This window comes from Chamaea fasciata, unplaced genomic scaffold (assembly GCF_029207755.1).
Source record: "Chamaea fasciata isolate MVZ Bird 193981 ecotype frontalis unplaced genomic scaffold, bChaFas1.0.hap1 SCAF_3, whole genome shotgun sequence".
Lineage (NCBI taxonomy): Eukaryota > Metazoa > Chordata > Aves > Passeriformes > Sylviidae > Chamaea > Chamaea fasciata.
In genome coordinates, this window is record NW_027094088.1 from 16,585,818 (window position 1) to 16,610,298 (window position 24,481).

General features: G+C 49.3%; 1 protein-coding gene across 2 annotated transcripts in view; it reads left to right on the forward strand.

Annotated features, from left to right (window-relative positions):
• Positions 1-24,481, forward strand: part of ITPKB (inositol-trisphosphate 3-kinase B) — a 67,579-nt gene that overhangs the window by 27,938 nt on the left and 15,160 nt on the right. For both annotated transcript variants that reach the window (XM_066178152.1, XM_066178153.1), the window contains one exon: positions 24,043-24,142. In XM_066178152.1, the coding sequence (XP_066034249.1) occupies positions 24,043-24,142 (100 nt within the window). The remainder of the gene's footprint in view (positions 1-24,042; positions 24,143-24,481) is intronic.

Genomic DNA, 24,481 nt, shown 5'->3' on the forward strand with positions numbered 1-24,481 from the left:
TCTCAGTCTTATTTATGGCTGTAAAGTATGTTTCTTCCAGGCCACCAGAAAACAAGCCGATGTAGAAAACAATATGCGATTCAGTTTGCAGTGGTGCATCTAATTTACAGGAACTGGCTCCCTACAGTACAGTACATGCTGTGAAATAGCAGGTCTGCCTTGGCACTGACTGGACAAACAGAGGTGACTAAGCAATCCAATTGATTTATGGCAATAGCCTTGCACAGGAGATCCGGGAAACCTCTGGGAAAACTGCCTCTAGCTTAAGGAATCACCACGTGCGAATTATAAAGGCTCCTGGACACAGCAGAGACCTGTCGTCAGAGCCTGAGGAGTGAAACATGAGGCAGGAGAGCACGTAGTGTTTTGGGCACTGCCTCTCCCGGAGCTGCGCGAGTCTCGGCTGCCAGTGTGAGAGCAGAAGAGCCTTTCCCGCGGGGCTGCGATGCAGGGGTGCCCGCGGCCAGCCAACGATGATGGACTGTTGTGGGAATTCCTGTCACAGGTAGGCTTGTGGGGGCAGACAAGAAGGAGTGACCGGTGCTTGGAAAGTTTGAGGCACGGCTGATTTTCTGTGGCAGAAAGATGGGAACAGGGAGAGTTTGGCGTGGATGAAGTGGCTGCATAGCAGGGTGATGGAGAGGACAGAGGTCTGGTTTCAGGGGTGTCAAGTGCCTTCAGTCTCTGGAAATGAGGGACTTGAGGATGCTTATTCCTGTGGCAGTGCACTGTTTTGTCTCAGGCAAATTATGGGCCACTGGCTATAGGCAGGCGCAGAGAATGTTTTAATGAATAAGGACGAAAAGTCATTTACTTGATTTGACTTATGATAAAAGGCCTTCCATCACAACAGGGAATATTTGAGCAGTCTCTGAATGTGAGCTGTGGTGTCTCTATGAAATCCTATTAGACTTTAGATTTAGGGTTCTCTTTGCCTAACCCACTTGCATCCTCAGAATTGTGTCCCACAGCCCCACCACCCCGCAACGTAGATTTTACTGGCTTGAGCTGCAGAGAGACTTTTTCTTCTCAAGGACAGCTGAGATTCACTGAACTGATGTCGTAAGAAGCTGTTTTGGCAGTGCGAGGATTTTTGGGGTTAAGTGGTGGGAAAAGCAGGGCAGTGCTCAGCTCTCCAGCCCAGCAGGCAAGGGCTACTCTGCTTTCCCTCTTCTTCACATCTCACCCTTTTCCCTCATCCCTCACCACTCTGTGCTGGAGCACACAGGCTCTTTGTTGCTTGTGCTTTCCTGGTACCTGGTGCTGCCTGTTTGGCGTGCCATGGCCACCTGCACAAGTGCTGGCAGTGACAAGGGAAATTTGCCTCATCTTAGTCACCACTGAATTCCTGAGCGCTCGGTGTCTGCTGTACAGGGCAGCCCATCAGAAACACCCTGGCACGTTTCACAAGCTGATGGCGCTGCTCACTGGAAAGGGCTGTGTTCTCCCTGCCCACCCCTCCATCTGCTCCAGCGGTGACAGAGTCCATGGAACTGCATCCCATGGGGATGAAGAAATGAACGTCCCAAGTCCCACGTCATCAGGGAGATCTGGGGGTGATAAATGCTGACTGCAATCTTTTCTTCAGAAGTAATAGGAAAACAATGGGATTAATGCTTGCCACATTTCCTAGGAAAACACAAGTAACTTGCTGGGAGGGATGGCTGCCACAGCCTGTGAAATGGAGGGGCTGTTGCTGGAGATGTAGCTCTATGTGCTGTTGCACAAGGGACAAATCTGGGGAGAAATGATGCAGAAAGGATGAATCAAGCTAAAACTGAAAAGTTTGCTGCTTGGACCTGCAAGTGTGAGCATGTAGGGTGTGAAATACCAGATTTACTGGTGGAGGACAGTGGAGAGCAGAAGGCAGATGCTCTGCCTGTTGATCCAGGCACAGGTGCTGTGGTATGTAAAGCACCTTTGGATCACTCGAGGAGTGGAGGAGGAGGGAGTTTGGCAGCATACCTTTAAAATTACTGCCTGTCTCCGAGAGGAATTGATTAATGAGATCAGGTAGGGGCAAGGCTTACCAGATTAAAATGACTTTGCAATGCCTTCCCTGTTTCTTGTGGGGCACCACCCAGAAACACCAACAGAAAATCCGCCTCTGGGTTTCGTTGGATGAGTGGCCCTGCACATCTCCACCCCTTAGGTCCAGGGTGTCTGTGCCAGCTGTAGCAGCTGTCTCAGCTGCGAAGGAACCCTGCGCGTGGGCTGCTCTGCCAGAGCAAAATGGGGCAGAGGGAGGTGGCAGAGATCAGCAGGCACCTGGCAAATCAGGATTGCCTCCTTCCTCATGGGCTGCAGCACTTGTGCCTGGCTCACAGTCTCATCCATGTGCCCTCCCCTACACCTAGGGGGCAGGGTGGAGGTTTGGGTTCCTAGAGGTCCCCACAGCCTTGTTTGTGTCCCACAGCCCAGAGAGGATCAGTGGACACCCGATAAGTTTAGGAATCTACGCAGTGCCATTGCAGCAGCATGAAGGCACTGCTTAGGTGCCTAAACTTGTGAAGCTACTCAGTGTGTGTAATGGACTGTGGAGAGAAGTACTTGTGTGAATCTGAAAAACCTGATTCAAAGGCTTTAATCCTCATGTGTTACTCTTCCTGAGGATGACAGTTCCTCAGTATGTAAACTCCCAGTATCTTATCAAAAAATCTAAGGCAAACCTCAAGGAAGCTGCGCAATAGGGGAAACTCGTCAGGTCGGAATGGCTGCTCCTCTGGGAAGCTGTAACTTTCTTTTCTGTGCATTTATCTGCTGATATCTCAGGTGCCAACCCCACCACTTTCCTTGAAAACATTCTTTATTGTCAGACCCCAAGTGCTACAAGCCTGCATTTGATACCTGGCTGGGTGGCACTGAGGCACTGGGAGTGGGGAGACAAGGACTTTCCAAGCAAGCCAGTGACCTTCTACTTGCTCGTGACCAATTTCAGGGTGGGTTGTTTTGCACTGCTTTTTTAAAGTAATGGTAAAGTTGAATCAATCTAGGGGTAGGCTTTTTACCTACTGCTTATGTTTTGGAAAAATGTCGCTTGTATGAAACACGAGTCTCAAACTAGAGCTGTTGGGGCCTCTGCCTTTCCTGTTCTTCTTCTCTGTGTGTGTTGAAAGGAACCTGATTTAATATGGTTGCCTTGTAGTTTAGAAATGTGGTTATGCTAAATGGCTGTCTGCTAGATTGCTCTTGTGAGGTTTCCTCTAGATCCCATAGAAATTGCAGATGTTCATGCTCAACATTGCAAAGATAAGCTTAAAGTTCAAATGAAGCTTTACATCAGACTGGAAGGATGAAGCCAAATCTTGTCATTTCCTTGTCAGAGCTTTGTGTTTGATAGAATGTCTTGATGATGTGTGGCATGGATATGCAATTCATCACCACCTGGCTTTTCATGCAGCTGCAGCAAAAATACATGTTCTCATATCTCCCTGTTTGCCATACACAACTGGGGAAGGTGTGTCCCAGGACAAGAAAACAAACGTGTTTTGAGACTCAGGTGTTCAAAACATGTGCTTTAGGTGGTGGCAGTCCTGGGATGTGGAAGATATGGGCTTACTTTCTTCTGTTGTAGCATTTTGGTACTTATGAAGCCCCTCGTAAGTGAATCAGGGCCAGTGACCTCATTTTCAGTAAATTACAAGGTGAGGTTATTTCTGATTTTTCTGTAGAGATGTCCGATTAAACCACAGAGTAAATAATAGGAACAAATATTTCAGAAGGACCTTTCCCTCAGGGTTTGTTCCCACTGAGTCAGTCCCTGTTACATCAACAAACAGTGCCACTTCAGTAACTGTAGGAATCAACAAGGCTGAGCGGAAATCGCAGCGCGTTGAGCTGATTCCTCCTTTCCCCTCAGCTGGGTCATCACCATGGCTTTCAGTTTCCACCCTGCCCCAGTGTGAATGTGGTCAGATAGCACAGCCTGGCCTTGAACTCTGAAAGTGGTGATGGATCACGGTAGTCCAACCCATGTCAAGAAACTCATCATGGGTCTGTCCTGCAAAACATTTGGCTCTACATCATCTTCTTGAAGATGAGCCTTGGGGTAAGCCCTGTGCTCCAGCAAGACAGTCTGTCCCACAGCAACCCCATGTTCTGGGCACCAGTGCCCCCAGCTTCTGTCTTCCTCCTGCCTCTCAGTCTCACTGCAACTGAGTTTCTGCTCAGGCCCAATCAGGGACATCCTGCCGGTCCTGGAAAGTCACTCTTTTCCACAGGGAGAGGGGCCACTGCCCTTCTAGTGATATGATTACTCTGCTGGTCTGGCAGCACTTCAGCATGGGACCTCCATGTCTCTGAGCATGAGCTGGGAGTATTTCGCATGAAGGAGCAGTTTGATAGCCCTGCACTGTGCTGATCCATCTTTCCCAGTCACTGAGAGCAACCACTGACCCACGGAGCGAGCTGCTCCATTCACAGCTGCCAGAATCAGCTGGAGGGATCAGAACAGAACAGCTTGCCTGCTGGACCTGGGGAAAGTACCTGGGCTGAGGATCCCGCCCATCCACTGGGAATGGGTTGCAAGCTGAGAGCACAGCACAACTGGAAGCCGTCATCCCAGTTGTGCAGGCCTGACAGCTCATTTCCGTAGGGAGCGAGCTGTTGAGTGGGAATGCTGGAATTGGCTGTCACTGGCTCCCGCCAGGCAGCCATGGTGTATTGCAACACAAGGCAGGGGACTCCAGCTGAGGCAAGAGCCCCCACATCCCCGGGAAATGAGATTACTAACAGTTTTCCAGCTAAACTCCTCCGTGTCTATGCTTTTACTGGGAATAGGACAGGGGCAGAGCTTCTTGCTTGCAGATAGGCAGCCCCAGTATAGTGGCTGGAAATATCCTGCTGAGCAAAAGGATCACAAGATCCTGTCTGCTGCCAGCAGCCCATGCTGAAGGCACCTTTGGAGGCGGCAGCAGGGATTCAGCTTTAAGAGAAGCTGAGCAACAACATATTTACTCACCTGGCTGATTTGCCTTGCATTTTCCCCACAAGTCAGTTTGAGGTTACTAGGACAATGTCCTCCATCGGAAAACATCCAGAAAACTCACCAAAGAGGGAAGAGAGGTAAGAGAAGGGGCACAAGGGGGGATACAGTAAAATGGCATCAATGGAAATGATTTTTCAGTGAGCAAAATGTAGGCTCGAGACAACTCCAGTTCCACAGACAGGAAACACCTCATGTTGCCCTTGAACCTCCTAGCCTGCCTTCCTCCGTGGGAAGGGGAAAGGGCACAGTCTGCATTTGCTATCTTCTTCAAGGGCTTCAGATGAAATTCCCAGTGTTTTGGAGTTTGTAAGCCTCTGTGCAGGGTGAGGAAGTCCAGGGGAAGCACAATAGCCACAGGGGTAGCCTGGCACGGGTTCAGAGGTAGCAGGTTTTCTGACTGATTGATGCTGGGCTCAGAACTGCCTCTAAAAGTTGCTGGAAAATATTTTCAACTAATAACACTTTTTTTCCCCCTGTTTTCCCTAAGCTCACATTCTTTTTCTCTGGCATTTTGGCCGACAGTTGAATGGATTTATTGCTCTAATAGCAGAAAATGACCATCAGCAAATCCCTGTGGTTTTGCTGCCCCTAAGGCAAACTGCTCCATACTCCAGAGCACAGATATTTTGCAGTGTAGTTTTCCAGCCTCTGTCCTCAGGCTGGCTGGGGCAGCCAGGCTCCTCCAGCAGAAAAATTCCTGTACCTACATTTCAGTGTCCTGCCAAGGGTGCCTTTTGTGCACTGGGACAACACATGACAACAATTCAGGGGGAGCCTTCTGGGGGCTGTGGGGAGTTAGGGGGAGAACCAGGACACAGAGCTGGCTAGTGACAATGTGTCCTCCCTGACACATGGTGTGTGGTAGGGAAATCCACCCCTGCCAAGGGTCAGATCTGGCCTTCGTGCGGAAGGACAGGATGTTTCTGGTGCAATTCCACGCATTGGTGGAAGTGCATTTCCAGGGCAGACTTTTGTCCTGTATCAGGTTTTGTACATCCCTACTCTGCCAGCAGCTCGAGCCATTTTGGATATACATGCTGGATGCAGCTGCGCTCATGGGACTTCCCGGGCTAAACTTTGTTACGGGGGAAAAAGCAAAGTCTTTGTTTACCCGTCTCAATGGAAAAGTTTAGTTCTGGTCTCTCTTGCCAAGGAAGCAAGGAGTGTGCCAAAGTGATAGTACAGCGAATTCTGGCTGCTGGTGGACCAGGGACAGAGCTGGCTGCCAGGCACACCATCAGCATCACACCCTGGCTGTGTAGGGCTGCCCTGGGCCATGGGGCTCCAGGATTCAGTGAGCATCTGGCTCTTCCTTGGCTCTCTCCATTGCAAGAGATGGCCACAGTGAGTTGCTGGTTGAGTTTCTTTTGTCTGTCCAGCAGAAAATGAGGAGGGGGAGCAGCAAGCACTGTGTATGTGCGATGGGAATGGGTCAGGAAAGAAAATATTTTTGGCCACCCATGCCCAGATGATGTAGCATAGTGCATGGTGGGACCAGTCCTCGGGTTTGAAGTACCATCTTAATTTGAGTAATCACAGCTTTTGTATCTACTCTCAGTCGCTGTGTGCAGTTCTCAGCTTTCTCAAGGCATGCAGCTACCCAAGGGGCAAAGCTCCAGCCCTGACTTTGGGTTTTATATTCTATTTCTTTCTGTCCTCCTTCCCCTGACTCAGGTGTTAATGGCGCCTGAGCATGGGATGCTCAGCTGACATGGGATGCTTGGCTGGCATGGCTGCTCTCTCACAGGGCTGAAAGGCATAAGTTACCCCTATGGCTTTCATTTATATGGGCTGAAATTATCACAAGGTTAAATTACAGCCAGGCAGTGCTCCTGGGTGCCTTGAAAGTTGCAGGCTTTAAAAGCTGGCTCCAGAAACTTGCTCAGACAGGGCTCTGTAAAGGGAAACTCATCCAGGGTGAATTTACCACATGCCTTCAATTCAGGAGCTGCTCTCCTCTGCCCAGCTGGGGACGGGTGGTTCCCCAAATCATAGCCTTCCCGTCGTGGCCCAAAGCAGCACAGGAGTGGCAAAGGGCCCTATGCCACCGGAACAGAATCTCCAGGGCACAAAGGGCAGGCTTGTCTGAAGAGAGGGTGGGTTATTTTCACAGTTTCCAATGGGTCTGGGAGATTCAACAAGACCAGGACTGACTCACAAAATCCAGCTTTTTAATTTTTTATATTGTCAATATAAAATTGTATTGTTTTTTATTGACAGTATAATTTTTTATATTGTCCTCATCCAAGGAAGCAACGGTGCTGTGGAGCAAAGGATGGTGCCCCACATGATCATTACCCATCCCCCTGCATCTGAAACTTTCCACTTGAAACCAAGAGCCCTCACAGTAAGCTCTGCTGCCAGTCCCAAATCGCAGCACTGATTGCTGTGCAGCTGAAACACGGCTGCAGCTCCCCTCCTGATTTTGTCCAGATCCTCGGTTCTGTGAGTGTTTCTGCTCTTTTCCTTTGGAGCTGCTTAAACTCAAATTAATAACCTCTTAATGGGACCTGCATCTTCCAAAAGAGTCTCTGTTAGTTGCCTGCCGTAGCTAAAACTTTCCAAATGCTTTCAATGATCCTTTTTTAACTACCACTCTATACAGAAAACAAAAATCTCCTCTTCTACCCTCCCTGCATCTAGCCACTCTCTGGGATGTGCCAGTCATTGACTTGAGAATACTTCGTTCTTGTCTGGCACATCAGCAGGTGTTACAAATAGTCACCTCATCAACACGCTTTTTGTTAATATCTCGAACACCCTGTGGCTATTAAAAATACTAAAAATACCTTAGCTCATTAACAAGACACTGTTTCCAGCATATAAACTTTTCCATTACAGAGCTACTAACTGTAGTGCCCTAAAAGCTTACAGTTGTTTATAATCTAAGTAAAATAGGACACCTTCCCTCTACTTGTGCCATGTCTACTTGTGCCGGTGACTACATAAGAGGGATAGACCTGTGCTGCTGCTTCCATAGGCGTGTGTTAGCCAAGATGAAATACTTTGATTTATGGATTTTTTTTATTCTTCCTCTGCATCCACGGTACTGCTGCCTGGACAACACTACTAACAGATTTAGGTCTTGTGAGATTTTTACATCTACCCTCATGAGCTGGAGCATGGGTGTTGGGGGTCCCTGCCTTCCCCTCATGCAAGGGAGAGCAGGCTGAGGCAAGGAGCCCAGGCAGTCACTACCTGGGCACACCAGCTTTGCATAGACAATTACATTTGTGATTAGGAATGGAGAAGATTTAGCCACAACATTTGCATAGCTCTTGTGCAGAGCTGTGCAAGTGCTGATGAACGGTCGATACTGAACGCTGGGGCAGCAATCGTGCCCTTGGCCCAGGGCCCATGTGCAGGAAGAGTGCTGGCAGCAGTTTTCTTGGACATTTTGGAGGTGCCATCTCAGGAGAAATGTATCTCTCTCCCTGGTGGTGTCCTGGGACATGTGCCTAGGTAGCTGTGCCATCTGAGGCATGTAGTACCAGTGTACACTGGTGAGGAGGTGTGAGCCTCCCCCAGTGACGAGGCTGTCACTAGGACTCAAATGTCTTGTGGTGGCCGTGGTTTGAAATACTTTGTCTGCTGTAAGGGGGAGCACATGAAACATTTTCAGTAGTTCTGAAGTGGTAGCATCACAAATGCCACTTTTTCATCAGTAGTTTCCTAACTTGTTTTTCATGCAGAATCTTGGTGTTTGTACAGGTGAAGGAACAGTGAATCCAAATAGGTTTTATGCAAAAAATGCAAATATTGCTCTTCTTAGTAGATTGCCATGTGCCAGGGATAGTACATTTGCAAAGCAGTACAGCTCATTTTCTGCAAATCTCTCATCCTCATTCCATGTAAGGCCAGGGATCCTGTAAGACCAGTTACATCCCCAGGAGGCCCTGGCAGCTATACGCTGTTGCTCAGAGTTGTGACTTAGCAGTAAAAAATAAGGCTTTGTTCTCCACAGGCCAAACAGTGGCTCCAAACAGTGGGGCTCAGCAAGGTTACCAAAAAGCAACAAGCTCCTAAAGGTAACTTGTCACTTTGAGTTGATCATGGTATCCTTTCTTTTGAGACTGTGAAGGTCTCAGTGCTTCTCTGTAGAGAGCTGGGCTTGTTTTTCATATAGAAAATCTACACGGGAGATATTGGGAACTTCTAGTGATCACCCTGTAGGTGATACTGCCTGTCTGTAGCTTCCTTCTATCCGTAATCAGCAAGACGAGCAATTTAAGAACTTGGAAAAACAAAAGGTGTTTTTCCTTTTTTTTTTTCCCCCCCCTTCAGACAGGGGACATTTCCAAAGCCATGATTCAGTACCACGGAACTAATACTTTAGTTTTGCACCCTTCTGCTGGTCCCTGACTCCATGGATGGGATTGCCACACTGTGAGCCAGCACACTGCTAGGAGGGGTGGCTTTGTGAGGCAGCTGCAGCCTCCCAGTACTTGCACAGTGCTCCAGAGTGATGGGGGAATTAACCCTGCAGGGCAGGAGATCCCTGCAGGGAATGTGGAGATTGCTACTTCTGCCCACACCAGGGAAGGACAAACAGATTTGTGAACACAGGAAAATAAAAGAGGTAACACATCCTAAACTGTTGATCCTGAATTGTCATGATGAAATTACACCATGTGTAAAACTGTTTAACAGTTAGTTAGCTGAACTTCTAGCAAGCATACTCCATCACCCAAAACATTTGAGTTGTACTTCAAGTAAGTATGCCCAAAAAAGTCTTGATGTTCCTCAGTTGCCCAATTCTGAGGCTCTGAGGTAGTTAAAAACTGCATAGGTTGTTGTGTTTGGTGGCATTTAATACCTCACAAGCCTGGCCTGCAGCTTCCAGCTGTGTGGGAAGTAGATAAGCTGTGACCAGAGGTGTTACATAGCTCTGGCTTTGTGCAGAAGCTGGGCAGGCTGCTTCCCCGAGCTGCTGATTGAAGGACCATCCCTGTGGGTGTTGGCACCCAGTAGTGGGAGAAGAGGGTTAAAATCAGTCCCTGAACTAAGATGAACATCTGGAGAGACCTGACCCAGAGCCACCAAAGCATGGAGCTGAGAGAGACCATGTGCATGGCAAGCAGCTGCTCTTGTGGCTGGTTAGGCTGTGCTGCTGCTCTCTGTGCATGCTGCAAGGCAGAGGCTCGTCCCAAGCATGAGCAGGGCTGGCTCAGCCCCCTTAAATCACTCTGGGGATGATGACACAGCAGTGAAATGGGTATCCCTGTGGGTAGGACGCCGTGAAGGGACTGGCAACAATGCCTGTGCTCGTACAGCCACATGGCCCTGGTCCTAGCATGCCCAGGTACCTGTGCAACACTCTGGAGCGAGGACTGTGTCAGCCCATCCTCCCCCAGGAATCACCCCTGTGCTGCACAGGGAAAGCGACCAGGAATTTTTGGTTCTCCACCCACACCCCGCTCTGCGTGAAACCTTGGCTGTTCTATACCTGCACTCTCAGAGGTGTAGTAGTAGGTGTGCCCTTTTTTCAAGCCAGATCAGAAAACGTGTACTCATTTGTTCCGAACAAGGCAGCTTTCTCACTGCATCACGCACTCCTTCTTTTAAACATGGTGTAAGCAGCACACGGCATGCCTTGCAGAGCCCTGCCATCTTGCTGATCTCTCAGTTGCTCACTCAGGAAGGCTACCTCCTGCTCTGCAAGCTTCAACACCGTGTCATGGAAAAATGTAGAAGTGGGGCCCGGCTGTGCGTCAGCGGCTGCCTTGGCAACCTCCGCCTGCGCTGCGCTCGGCAATAGGCGCGCGGGGCTGTCCATCTCCACCGGCGATGAAATGTAGCATTAAGCATCCCCCCCTCCCTTACGAGGGAGAAGGAGGAAATACCAGGGTTTGCTGGTGTTGCTGGAGCTCGCCGGGTGCTAACAAAGCGGTGATTTATGAGCACTGCGAAGAATTTCATCGTTCTTCAAAGCAGGACAGAGGCATCTGGCACTCGGCCACTGGGTTTGCATCAGTACAGGAAAAACGCTGAATTTCTTCAAAGCTGCCACAGCGTTTCCTATTTTTAGGTTAACAATGCCTGTTTTGCTGTACAGCATCAAATGTCAACAAAGAATGAAGATCTATTTATGTTGCTTTATTGTAAAGCTGAAGCAACAGGAAGCTGTGAGCCATCTGGATGACTTCTGAGCCCTCCAAAAACCCCATCTTGACTCAGTTGCAAAGTGCACTGGGTCACTGCTATGCCAGTGGGTTTGCTTCTGATGGAGGAAGAAATGATGGGAGTTTTGGGGATTGCGTCCCTGTCCTCAGACCCTTCAGGATACTGTGCACAGGAGAGAAATCAAATGCCCAGCTCTAGATTTGGTTTCCATTCAGAGACACTTTGTTTCTTGCTGCTGTTCAAGCTCTCCCTTTTGAGGCTGCATCTCAGCACCAGTGTGCACCTTGGTGTTGGTGCCTGCATTTCACAGTCAAAAGGCTCAGTGGAGGAAGGGACAGTGTCAAGGGTCCTCTGTGCTCCTGAGGATGAGTCAGGAAGGGCACCAGTTTTCCTGTGTTCTAAAACACTGTTGGACAAAGGCAGTTTTGACAAAAGTTTTTATCCTTAAGGACTCTAATGCAGGAGCTGTGGTGGCTGGCTTACTAAAATCAACCCCAAAGGAAGTGCTTCTCTGACACTGCATTTCTGAGTTCGAGAATGGAGGACATTCAAGCTGGAGGTGTGATTTAGGTTGCAAGATAGTCCTTGCTGCAGGAAAACACCTGGAGCATGAGTGGTCTGTTAGAACACTGATTTTACTGTGAGGGCAGGTGCCAACTGCCTGTAGGGGCACGAAGCAGATCTCAGCTCCAGAGGGTGCTTGGCACCTTGGCTTGCTGAAGCAGCTCATCGAGCTGTCACTGAGTGAGAGGAAGCAGCAGCGCCTGCCCTCTTTCCTCCTGCACTCTGCAAACACTCGCCGGGGTGTCTGCAGCAGCCACTGAGCTGTGGGGTGAAGTCCTGGTCACTTGCTGCTCACACCCCCAGCCTCCTCCACTAGCTGCTTATTTGGGAAGGAACCTCCTTTTTCTCTTTTTATTTTGATTTGGAAAAATAAAAATAGAAAAAGCCTGTTGGAGACAGAGTGACTAAGTGCTTCATGTGCTGCTGAAGTAAATGAACAGCAAAATGTCTGAGGGGAGAAGATGACTAAGTTTTTTTCCCTCCTCTTCTGCTTCCTTCACCTTCTAAGAGAAGCTAAACATAGCTGCCTGCAGCAGGAGGACTTCAGCAGCTGGCTGCTACCCACAGATGCAGCCTCAGAGTTCGTGGGCTTGTGCCTTGATGGAAAACCCAGTCGTTCAGAAGACTGGGCGTCTTCCCTATATTCATTTCTCTTCTCCCTTGCTCTTCCCTCAAGACAAAATATATTTAGAAACACTAGGACACAATGAGCTGAACTCTGCCTGTGCTACACCCATGTTTATAATGTGTTCATTGTATGGCCTCTGCAAGTGACTGCTATTATAGGGCTAGCGATAACTACCCTTCATCTCTGTCTCCTTTTTTGGACCAGAAAATTCATGAGAATCCTTTTCAACCATAACAGTGCTGTTCCAAGAAAGACTATCTGAGTTTTAATATGAAACCCATGATCTCTACCTCTTTAAAGGATGTCACACTGTGTCATTCCACTCGCCTTAAAATTGCCTCTTTCAAGAAAAATACTTAGTTTAGAAACAATTTCACTTTTTTTTTTTTTTTTTTTTTTTTTTTTTTTTTTTTTTTCAAAAAGGTGATTAGATCTCTGGATCTGTTTTATGAACCTGAATTGCCTGGGTGATCCTTGGGTGATGCTGTTTGTGGTCAGCGTGTTGTCAGCATTACTGTAGAACTTAGACCCTCTCTTCCCACATCCGGGACTCCCACGTAGGGCACTCACCACCTCTGCTGTTGCCCTGACTGAGCAGTGTTTCTCCCCAAAACCTCAGCATGTCCCCATTTGTGCATGTGTCAGCACCAGTCCCCAGGGGTTTCCTGGGGTCCTGAGGGAGCCGACCTGGCAGGGGCATGGTGTTTTTCCCCAAGCATCCTCTCTCCCTTGCTGCACACTCGGATTCAACACACAGCCATTGCAGAGGTGATTTTCCGCTATTAATGCTCAAAAGAAAGTTCCATTTTCCTGTTTCAGATGAGCATTTCCCTTTTGAGTTAGAGAAACCTTTTCCTCCCCAGCACCCTGTGTAAGGCTGTGAACATGCACCAAAGGAGCAAATTTCTTTGCTGGTCCCTGCATTCCACTTTCCACCAAAACCCTGGTGTTCCCCCAGCTGGCACCTCTGCAGCATGGCATGCACCAGCTCACAGGAGATTGTGGCCAGTTATTCAGGAGTGATAAATCTTTTTCCTCAATTTCTTTGGAGTTAACAGCTGAAATCCTCTTTTTCTTCCCCCGCCCCACCCCTGCGTGTCAGCGCATGGTTGGGTTGGAAAATCCAACCCTGCGTGCCGCACCAGGATGTAGGGTTGGGTAACCCTCTGTGTGTCTCTGAGGATCCCATTCCTTTCCCTAAGGGCTCAGGGGAGTGCCGGGGTGCAGCAGGGCTTGCCAGCTCTGCACACAAGCTTCAGAGGCAGCATGGAAGAAGCGGCGTAGGAAGAAATCTCCTTGCCTGCTGCCGTGACGGCTTCTTCCCCGAGCGCCGCGCTGGCCTTCCCCCGGCACAGAGCTGCCCAGCCGGCTCCTCGGATGCTCTCCCAGCAGGCAGGCGTGGCAGGACGTTGGCTTTGGCAGCAGAGGTATGTACCTGGCCCTGCAGGAGTCGAGCTGTGGAGCTACAGCTGACATTTTTCGATGACTCATAACAAAAATGGCGAAGGGGCGCATGTAGGGCTCTGACTCTGAAAATGAAGGTGAGAATAAAATTACTGCTGGTTCTGTGTGAGGTCTGCTCGCTGTCAGCCCTTCTGCTGCAGTGGGCTGGGGGGCAGCTGAGGTGTGCTGTTAATATGAATTCTTCCCTCCATCCTGGTCTCCAGGGTCCCACATGGCGTACTGGCTGCTCACAGCCGGTGCTCTGGCTCTGCCGAGCTGGTGCCACCCTCTGTCTCGCCAGGCTGGGTGAGGCTGCTCCTGGGTGTGGCAGTGAGGAGCACCCTGCCTGGCAGGGCATGAGTGCAGCTGGGTTGGGATCTGTATGGATAGGGAATGGGGTAATCTAGCTGAAGTAAATGCAGATACAGTTCTCAACCTGAGAACTGTGTGGAGAATTGGAAATGAGCAGCTGAGCATGTGAGATGGTCCATGTTTGAAGCCCTGGAATTAGCTGGCCTTGCCATGCTCCTGGGAACCCCTGGATCCAGCACAGCCTGTGGCTGATGCGTCTAGTGAGGAAGGAGTCCCCACAAGCAGCTGCTTCTAAAGTGCTTGGTTTGTGCTTCGCATATCCTTTCAGGGCAGTGTGGCTGGAAGGCTGTGGAGAAGGAAGTCTCAGGGCACCCACAAGCTGGGCTTGGAAGCAGACCATGATGAACGAGCTTGTGTCTCTCATTCTGATGGAGAGAAGTCTTGTGTATGCCCACAAGCCCTGTGCCAGGAGTAATGCAGAGCTGAAAAGCTGAGCTGCCCTGCCCTTACCTGTAGCACATGGGGAGACTGCTCTGTGGGTGTACAGTGCCTGTAACAAATCTCTCTGCCTTCAGGTTTAGGCCACTTTTTAATAGCTCTTAGTGCTCTTTAAAGACCAAACCCTCTGAGATGCTGTGCTAAGTCTCCTGGGAAGATGCTTTGGGCACTGTGTGGTGCATATACAGCAGGTCTGCAGCTGTGAGGAAGGTGCTGTGTGGTGCTTGGCTGTGGCTTCCTGGCCGCTTGCAGTGCCTCTCTCTGGGCAAAGAGGTTTCCCAAAGCCATCATCTTTCTACTGTGCTCCTTCTGTAAGGATCTGAGACCAAGGAGTCTCAAACTGAACTTCCATTCCTGCAGGAGCAGAAGCTCCAGCAGAAGCTGGTTGCTGATTATATTTAGGAGCTGCCTAGGAAAAGGGGATCATGTTGGGAGTGCTGGGGAGCTACAGCCGAGGCAGGCTGGTGCTCCCAGCAGCTCCTGTGCAAGCAAAATCTCCAGCCACTTAGCAGAGGATTTGCGGTCCCAGCTCCAAAGCAGGAGAGACAATAAAACTCCTAAATAGTACTTTGAATCACCAAAGTGCTATCCAAACATGAGGGACTCCAAACACAAATGAAAGTGCTAAACTGATTTAAAGGGGAATTAAAAGGTCACGCCTGTTGAACATTTAGCTTTAGAGTTTAGTCATGTTTATGAAACTTATAACTGCTCTTTTAAATCACCTTTTTACACTTCCTATACCCAGAAATGTGAGGATGTTCAGAGCTAATGACTAATTTTAAAAATTTTCTCTTCTAAACAAATTTCCACAGCCAGAGCTTGGCCCTTTCTTTTCTTCCCTTCCAGTTCTACCTTCGGACTTCATGGAAGGCACTTTAAAAGCATCTGAACATTTCTCTTGGAAATGCTTATGGGAAAGGGATTTCTCATGCACACACTCCACAAAGTGAAGTGCAGTTATGGTTAAACAGCAGAAGAACAGGGATCTAACTCCATGAGTGGGCAGAGCAGGGGAACAGCAATGGAGAGGTTTTCTGTGTCCAAAACCAGCATGAAGTTCTGGGGGTTTCAACAACAGCAAAACTCAAGTCTACAAGCCAGGCCTTTCTCATCCAGCTTCTCCTGAAGATTGCTTCACTGACATCGCATTACTTGGCTTGGTTAACCTTGCTTGTGTATCATCAATGCTCATGGGTGTTATGCTCCCAGGGTGCTACACGTACAGTGTCTGTATCAATGCCCTCTGTGCTATGCCAGAGGAAATACTTCACATGGCTACAGCAGCACTGGAAGTCAGTGGTAGCCCTGTCTGGCCTGTGTCCACCCTGCCTGGTAATGCCAGACTAAAAGGATGACTGATGTGGTATCATCACATATCATGCATCACACAGAGCGCGTGCCTGCTCTGAGCCTTGTGGGGGGAGGAGATCCCTGTCCACCCCCTTCACTGGGGACATGAGCTCTGGGCATTTCAGCTCATGTCATGGCCCTTGTCAGAGAGCAGACAGGTCCAGAAGATTCCTGGGTTGCCTCCTGAAGCTGACAGAAAGAAATCAGACTCAAAAAACCAAGTATTAAGAACAAAGTATTGCTTTGTTCCAGCCACAGAGGATGGAAACTCCTGCATTTGGTGTCTCTGACCCAAGTGCCTCCAGGCAGACTGTAAATGTGTCATCCTGGGTTAAATCTCTAAAAACTTACCTTCAAATTGTAGAAGAGTGTTCGGCAGCTCCTGTCCTATGATTAACTCTATCTGCCAATATAAATCATCCAGGTTGGAAATAACTGGGACTTTTACCATCTCCTGCTGGTCTGACTACCTGTGTTCCCAACAGGCCCTCTGCTGTCACCCCTCTTTACCAAAGGACTCCAGGGTTTGGCTCATCCCTTGGGGAGGATATGGCAAAGCCTATAGCTCCCATCCTAGATCCCTGACATGTGCAATCACAGGTTTTGTATTCGGGTTGTTTCTTGCAGGAAGGCTGTGCCTTACCAAACCACTGCCCTCTGGGACGCTCTGTTGTGACTTTTAGGAGCTGAGTCTCTTCCATATATCCTAAGCTGCAGCTCTGACCTGTAGGGAGCTGAGCTGGACTTCAAATCAAGTAATCAATCAACCAATGCAGTTGTTTGCTGTCAAGAAGGGCACAGCTCCTGGTCTCAGCATGTGGGAACTAGAAGCAGTTTGGGATTCACAGTGGCAGGGTTGGGAAGGTTGCAGGGATCCTTCCCCACTGGCAGCATGAGAGTGAGAAGTGTTAGAGCCAGCACAGGGACAGGAGCACATGACCCCAGCATGTGCTGTGCTGCTACAGGAGCTGATGAGCTGAAACGATGTTTGGAACCAGAAAGATGGTGGTGAATACCCTGAGACTGGGAAAGGGATCAAACACAAGTCTCCAGATGGAAACAGAGCAGTTTCCATCAAAGCCGATGACAAGTTCCCTGATAGAGGAATACAGGGTCAGATCTTCGGGCTGCACATCCCGTTTCTCAGCTGGACGCCTGATCTGGCTGCCTGCAGCTCTGTGCACCAGCATGTTGCACCAATGAGCTGCAGTGCTCTGGGACTCTTCTCACAAATCAGTTCACCCAGGCCCACTTTTGTCTACCAGCAAGGATTCTTATAGTCTGCTGACTTTCAAAGGCTAACTGCTTTCTGAGGAAGAAGCACTGTAAAGCTTAAGTAGCAGTCCACCAAAAGTGATTAGCTGTTTCTGAATTACTCACTTACTTTTTCCAAGCTGAAAATTGCTTAACAAATCTTATTGGTGTGTACATAATGAGTAACAAATACATTTGCAGAGATCTGGATCAGTTCCCACTCAGGAAAGTAGGCTGAACATGTCTGATGCTGGCAATTAATAATTCCACTGGCTTTATGGGAGGGATCAGTTGTGGCTGATCTGCATTAGGAGGTGTTCAGCTTTGCTTCAGTAAAGGCTCTCCACCAGAAGAAGTGTCTCATGGAGACAACAGTAACTCTGAGGCTCAGCTACTATGAGCTCCAATGCAGGCTTTACCTTCGCTCTCACTTAGGGTTTTTTGTCTTCTTTCCTTCTTTGCCAAACTGGACAGAGAGGTCTAATACCACCTGTCCTCTCTGTAGCCATTTCTCCTGAGTGTGGTGTTGACGTGGCTCCTGATCTGCTGCTCCACTCTGCTCCTGCCTTGTGGGTGAGGAGGTTCCAAATGTCCTTCCAGGCAATGGGTGACTCCTGTGCTCCCAGGTCCCACAGCCACTCTGTTTCCTTCCATTGTCATAGGGGAGGTCAAGCTGAAGGACTGCTGCTCACTCATCTGCCTCTGCTGTTTCTAATTCTCCTTGCCTTCATCACAAGCAGGAAGAGGGAGTCTGCAACAGGCTCCTGGTTTTTTCCAATACACTGGAATATTTTTTCCATGATCCGAGCAGATGTTCCTGGCTTTCACGCATTTTTACTGAGGCTCCTCTATCATGCATGCTGATCTCTGCAGACAGCAGAGAAGCAGTAGCTTTATCTGTGACCCTCTACCCCAGATCTTTGGTCTTGGTGGGACAACTCCTTGATCCCACTGGAGAAAAGGGCATTCCTCACAAAACCAGAGGGAAGTGGTTTCTGTCTTGTGAAAAGCAAAATCCTTCCTGGCTAAAACAAGACTATTCAGAAAAACAAAGTGTTTGAAGTAAAAGAGTGCACATATTAGGATTTTTTTTTTTCTCACTCTAAATGAGATGGAGACCTTGGAAAGTAGCAGAAGCTGTTACACCCCAAAAGAAGTAACTACACTCCAACAGGAGCCCCTCAGCCATCAAAATAATTTATCTAATGAGGCTTGGGGGTTTGCACTAGAATTTCTAAGCATCCAGAAATGCCTATCAGTCATCACACTGTATTTCCTTGTGTTAACTTCAGTGAAGTCTGATGTTGGGCCTCACTTTATCTTTGCTCAGTGATGTCTGTGGGACGTGGAACTGGCATTGATTCTGCCAGGTTTTGGGGAGCTGCTGAAACTTTTGTATTATGCCTTTTGTGACTAAATCAAGAAATGCCCACTGATCCAAAGCCCCTCCTCCATTGCCAGCTGCTCCTCAGGACAAAACAAGGCTATTTAGCTGCTGTGCAGTACAGAAGCATCGGCAAGCATGAGAGAAGTTTGTGTCGGAGGAAGACAATTCAAAATATGGGCTGTCACTTGCTGCCAGCATCAGGGTCAGTGGTCACAGCCTGGTGTATGCTGAAGCTGTCACTGGGCTCTTTCTGTTGTTGCCAGGACAGAGGCAGCCAGGGGCTGAGAGATGGCAAAGTGTAGCAGAATGTTGAAACCCTGGAAGCTCTAACAGAAGAAAAGAAGATAAAAACCCCACAGCAGAGCATAACCCCAGCTCTGCACCATCACATCACAGGTTTTTCACCCGGTATGCTGCATTTTGGCCAGCCCCAAGCCAGGACAGAGCAGGAGGAGGCATTCCATGGTACCTGCCAGCTCTGCCCCGCTGCCCTTCACGCCCAGCATCAAGCACAATGAACAAAGCTGGCCTTCCCGCCGTGGCTGCAGTGACAAGGTTTTTCCCAGTCAAGGGAAATAACCATCACTAGGGAAACCTTAACTAGTTTTTAAAGAGCAAAAGAAAACACATTCATTCTTTTCAACATGGAAAACTAAATGGCCTCTTTTCCCTTGGCTGTATGTGCATGGCTGTGGAGCAGGCTGGCATGGAGTGAGCTCTGCGGGCAGAAGCTCCCCCCACTCATTTAGTTATTAAAGAGGAGGGCTCTGGCCACCCTACCCTCCTACCGGTGAGTGAAACATCTTGGAGCCTGCAACACCACAGCTTCATGTCACTTCTTGGAAGAGCTGGAAGTGAAGCCCCCAGAAGGAGGGCTTTCTCCAAAGGTGAGCGAAAGCCAGGGTGTCACTTATGTAAGGCCCTGGGCTGCAGCAACTCCAATGAAGCCTGGGGAAGCAGTGGGCATTGATGACACTACTGTCTCCTCATAGTTTTCCTCCACCTCTTCTGATCCTAGGATATTTCATGATTTTCCTGGGAGAATGGAGCTGAAGTTTTTTTCACAATTGGGAAAATCATTAATTTAATGCTGTTCCCACTCTTTTCCATCCCCTGGCCCAGCTGTGTAATCTTGCCTCTAACCATGCATGCTCTAGTTAATAAAAAGCACTAAAATACAGGTCCAGCTCCTGCTATTTCCAGGAACATTTGGTCCCATAAAACCATAGGAAAGCATCATTTCAGCAAATTAAATCAGTTACTGCCTATCTCTCTGGCTGAATGCATGGAAAGGGAAGAGCACCCTGCTGGCTCCATGCATGGGGAATAACACCAGTCAAATTCCACCAGTGTCCATGCTGGGAAAGGGAGGCAACAGACAGCCCGAGAGAGGCACGTCTCCTTCGAGCAGACATTAAAGGAATAACTATGCAATAGAGAAAATGTACAGCGAGCACTGAGCTCATCAGTCACTTTTTGTTTAATCTAATTAAACACAATATATCCTCTGACCTTCTGCGCTGGCACTAAATTCTCCTGTGTTGTTCTTTCCATACGAAGCTCTATTGACAGATGGGGAAAGCCTAGAGTTTGCTTTAAGCTTCAGATAAGTAAAGTTAAACACAGAGCAGATAAAATTGTTTTCCCAGCACTCCTCTCCCCCTGACCAATTGTGGGTGCTCACTGGGAGGGATTAACTCCTCTGGCCTGTATCCCACCCCTGGCTTGGGGCACTGCTGTCTGCAGTAAGCAGAAGCTGTAAGAGGGCAGAGGCAGAAGCAGAGTGCTGCAGAAACCCTGGAAAGTTCTTTTTTAGAGTTGGTTCTGCAGTTGCTGAGCCTCTTTTCCATGTGGTAGACTATTGAGGATAACAGTGCCATTCCTTGCTAAATATATTTCCAGAGTCACTAAATAATTTACTTAACAGCTAATCAGTTGGCATTTGCTGATGCTGAACCAGGTTTTAAATAAAAAGTGTTGAATTGCATCGACACCTCGTGCATATTCCCTGCTTATACAGGCTACGTGCTCTTGCTACTTGTGCAAGAGTGCAGTCAGTCCACACAGCTTCCTGAATTTTCTGGGAGGCAAAGCAACCATGGCACTGGATTTGGGGGAGAGCTGGGTGCCAGGGTGCCACATCAGGTGCAGGTTTTGATCATGCAAAAGGCTTGGAAATGTGCTCACCTTTCAAAATGAGCACCTGCAGGCTCACGTCCTTGCAGGCAAATGAGAAGAGCATGTATCTACCCTTCACCTGCATCACTTGGTAATGCCACCTGCAGAACTATTTCTCCCTGTATGGTGAAAAATCCTGTCTGAGTCCAGGGAGTTACCACAGGTAACACCTCCATGCACCTACAGCTGTGCCTGTGCTCCTGGATGTGTGAGCAAATAACTCCTTGAAATGTAAACCAAAAGTTACAGACGAGCCCGGAGGCAATGACCTTTTGGTTCCCAACAGGTCGTGTTAAAGAAGATTTCTTTACTGTAAATAGCCTTAATACTCCCTTCGTCTATTAATAGCACCAGGCAAGGCAGGAGGCAGCAGAGGGGCTGTTTGCTGCATGTGGCTGTGGAGTGAGACTGGGGTGGTATGAACCTTGTGGCTCTGGTTTTCTGTGGCTGGCTGCAGAGCCTGACATGAGGGTTGGCATGACCAGGATCCCAAACCATGGGCTTTGAGATCTCTGAATCCACATCAGTGTCTGAATAAACAGAGACCTCTTGCCAGGGCAAAGGACCCTGTCGATGGTTAAAAGCCACCTCCCATCTCTCTTGGGACTCAAGGGAAAGTACAAAGGCTGACTTTCTGGAGCAACACTCTACCCTGGGAGAATTTTGCTATCTTCAGGCAAAGGGAGTGGCAGGATTCTTGGGGGCATTGACCAGTGTTGCCCCTCCATGATCTCCCTCTGCAGCCTGTCCCAGAGATCAGATGGAGTCACGCAGCTGCTGGTTTAGTAGGGGATCTGCACCTTGCAAAACTCAGCCTTTTGAGCACACCCACAACAGAGCAACATCCTTTTGATGAAGCAAACTTTCCCTTATTACATTGGGAGGGGGCTCAGGTGTAAAATAAGAATCCAATGACTCCTGAAGGAATTGGAGAGACAACAGTCCCTCTTCTCCCCTGTCCAGTGGTTGCCCCTGTGAAGCTGGGGGAAAGGGGCTCTGTGAATGAGAATTGTGGGTCACCCTTGCAGCAGTGACAGCTGACCTTGCAGTTGATTTCCAGCAGGTTGGGAGTGGCTTGAAATGGATGAAGCTGCCTCAAGCTTCACCATAAAAAAAAGTCCTTACACATGTCCTTAAAACTTGGGTTGGGAATACCTGGCTAAAGGTGTGCCTGAAACAGGGTGAGGCTTGGATGAAAACATTTCCCTCTGGCGTAAAGGGGGTGAGGATGTGCTACCTGTTCCTCGGGTGACTGTGCTGAGTGACTGGCTCTCTGTCCCCTTCAGATCAGCAGAAGTGTTTTTGTGTTTTGTGTCTCCAGGGGACTCAGGGTCATTACCCTGAATTGGGAGCAGTGCTGGATTAGAGCATCACTCCTGGGAAAGCCCTGGCAGGGGAAAGCCAGAGCGGCTTGTCCTGCTTTAGGGACTGTTTGCCTCCATTCTCCCTGTACCTTGAAGTACCTCAAAGTTTTTACTATAAAGCTCTAATCAACAAAACCCAAAATCTTTTCTTGGGAAGGCACGTTGCCTTGGCATGTTTCCTGGGACCAAGTGACTTATGATGCTGTGCTGCAAGTGAAGGAAGGTCTCCTTCTTTTAGAGGAGGTGGGCTGCATTCGTTTAGAGTCCAAACTCCCCCGGATACTTTTTCTTCCCCCTTTTTTCATGACATCAGCCAGGACTTGATGTTACTATTTTAAAAACAAAAGGAGGGGACACCCCCCCGCTTCCCCTTCACTCTCTGCCAAAAGGAGAACAAAGAACAGCTAAAACACACAAGTTCTGGCACTCTGTGTGGAAATAAAAACATTCATCCTCATGTCAGGTAGGGAACTGCCCGCCCCCTCTGCCAAAGCAAGCACGCCGGGCAGAGCGAGCTCACGGCGCGGAGGAGCCCGGGAGAAGGGGATGCCCGGTGTCACCCCGCGCTGGGCCAGCTCCTGCCAAACTCCTGCAGGGCTGTACCAGTGCCAGGCTGCGCTGGGACGCTCCCGGCCACGGGCAGCCTTCCAGGGAAGGGCTGCCCGGCTCCCCACAGGCTGCGAGGTGGGGAAGAACCTTTATTCTTCCCCTCTCCCACCCCTGTTCTGCCCACCACTTGGGCAGCCCCCGCATCTCCCTGCTCCCCAGCGGGCTGGTGCACGGCGCAGGGATAACCCGGTGTAATTTCCACGCTTTAGACACTAACATCTTTGTCTGGCTTCTTGCACGCCATTTAAACATGTCAGCAGTTCCCAGCACGGATTCCAGTGCTGTGAGTTCACCCCCAGCAAGCATCCAAACTGCAAGTTGGGGCTGCTGGCTCTTCCCTGCCTGTCTGTGAAGCATTACTGGAACAGGGGCCAGTTCTCCAAACACGAGGAAGAGATTACTTGGGCTTTCTGGAAGGCTCCCTCCTATGCCTTCACAGCGGAGCAAATGAGGATAATTTATCTGCTGGCTTCCAGCTGAACCCAGAAGCTTGGAGCAGCCAAGGACTACACTGTTTGTCCCAGCTCCTGCAAGAAGGCATTTCTCCATTGTTGCCGTTGTATATCGTTCACATAATTTGTTTGTGCCGTCACCTTCTGTGGCCAAGATAAGAGGTCATCCCCTGCCTTTTACTGGTGGTGTGTTCCCTAGAACAATCCAGGGAAAAACTCGCAGGAAGGAGCCGTTGGGGGAGGCTTTCGTACTCCAGTGCAGCCATCGTTAGAGTCATGTAAATAGTTTTGAGCAATCTATCTGGTGAGAAACACAACATGTCAGGAGGGAATTGTTCTCTGAACTGTAGTTACAGATGGACCAGAGCGGGCGGATCAGCGCACGTGGTTTGCCAGCGTAATGGACACGGCAGCTGCCTTTCAGGGGGAACAAAAGCCAGGCAGGGAGCCTCTGTGTGCCTGTGCTCTTGTTCCCCTCAAGACCTGCAGCTCGGCTTCGTGGCTGAAAAGCAGTCCTGGGTTGCTTTCCCACTCCATCTGCTGTGGTCTAATGCGGTGCTCAGGGATGGGTTAATGTCCCTGCTGCTCCCACAGGGGGATGCAGGGACAAGGCAGTGCGGATGGCTGGAGCAGCCAACTGGAACAACGCTGTAACGCCATCCACTTTAGTGAAGTTACTCGTGATTTTTGAATGTAGAGTTGAGGCCCAGTGACTCCAGCTTGGCACAGCACAATGGGAAAAGAGCAGATTTTCTATTTGCTTCCATCCTGCACTGGCTGTGGTGTCTCTTTCCCTGTCCAAAACAGCTGCATGCTGCCTGAAGTGACTTTACAGACACTAAAAGCTTAAAACATTGCATTCACCTTCATGATTTTTTTTTTCCCCTTAGAGCAAGTCATGGAGGAAGATCAAGAATATGGTGCACTGGTCCCCGTTTGTGATGTCTTTCAAGAAGAAGTACCCTTGGATCCAGCTAGCGGGGCACGCAGGTACGGAGCATGGGGAGGGGCAGAGTGCTGGCAGGACCCTTTGTTGTCCCAGGTTAATGAGCTTTGTTGGCCTGAATTGCTTTAGGCTGCTGCATGAGTGTCACAGCTTGCAGCTCCCAGTCTCTAGCCCAGGAGAGTGCCTTACCTAAATGGTAGCACGGGTAGTGTGAAGGTGCTCTGGGCTTTCAGTCTCCCAGGGCCAGCAGCAGAAAGCTGGGTGATTTGGGTGAGAGCCAGACCCACCTCCTGATCCACTGCAAAGCAAGTGATGCTGGCCAGCACAAAGGTGCCCTGCACGTGAACATAGACACAAAGATGTGAACCTACCAAGAAGTGCAC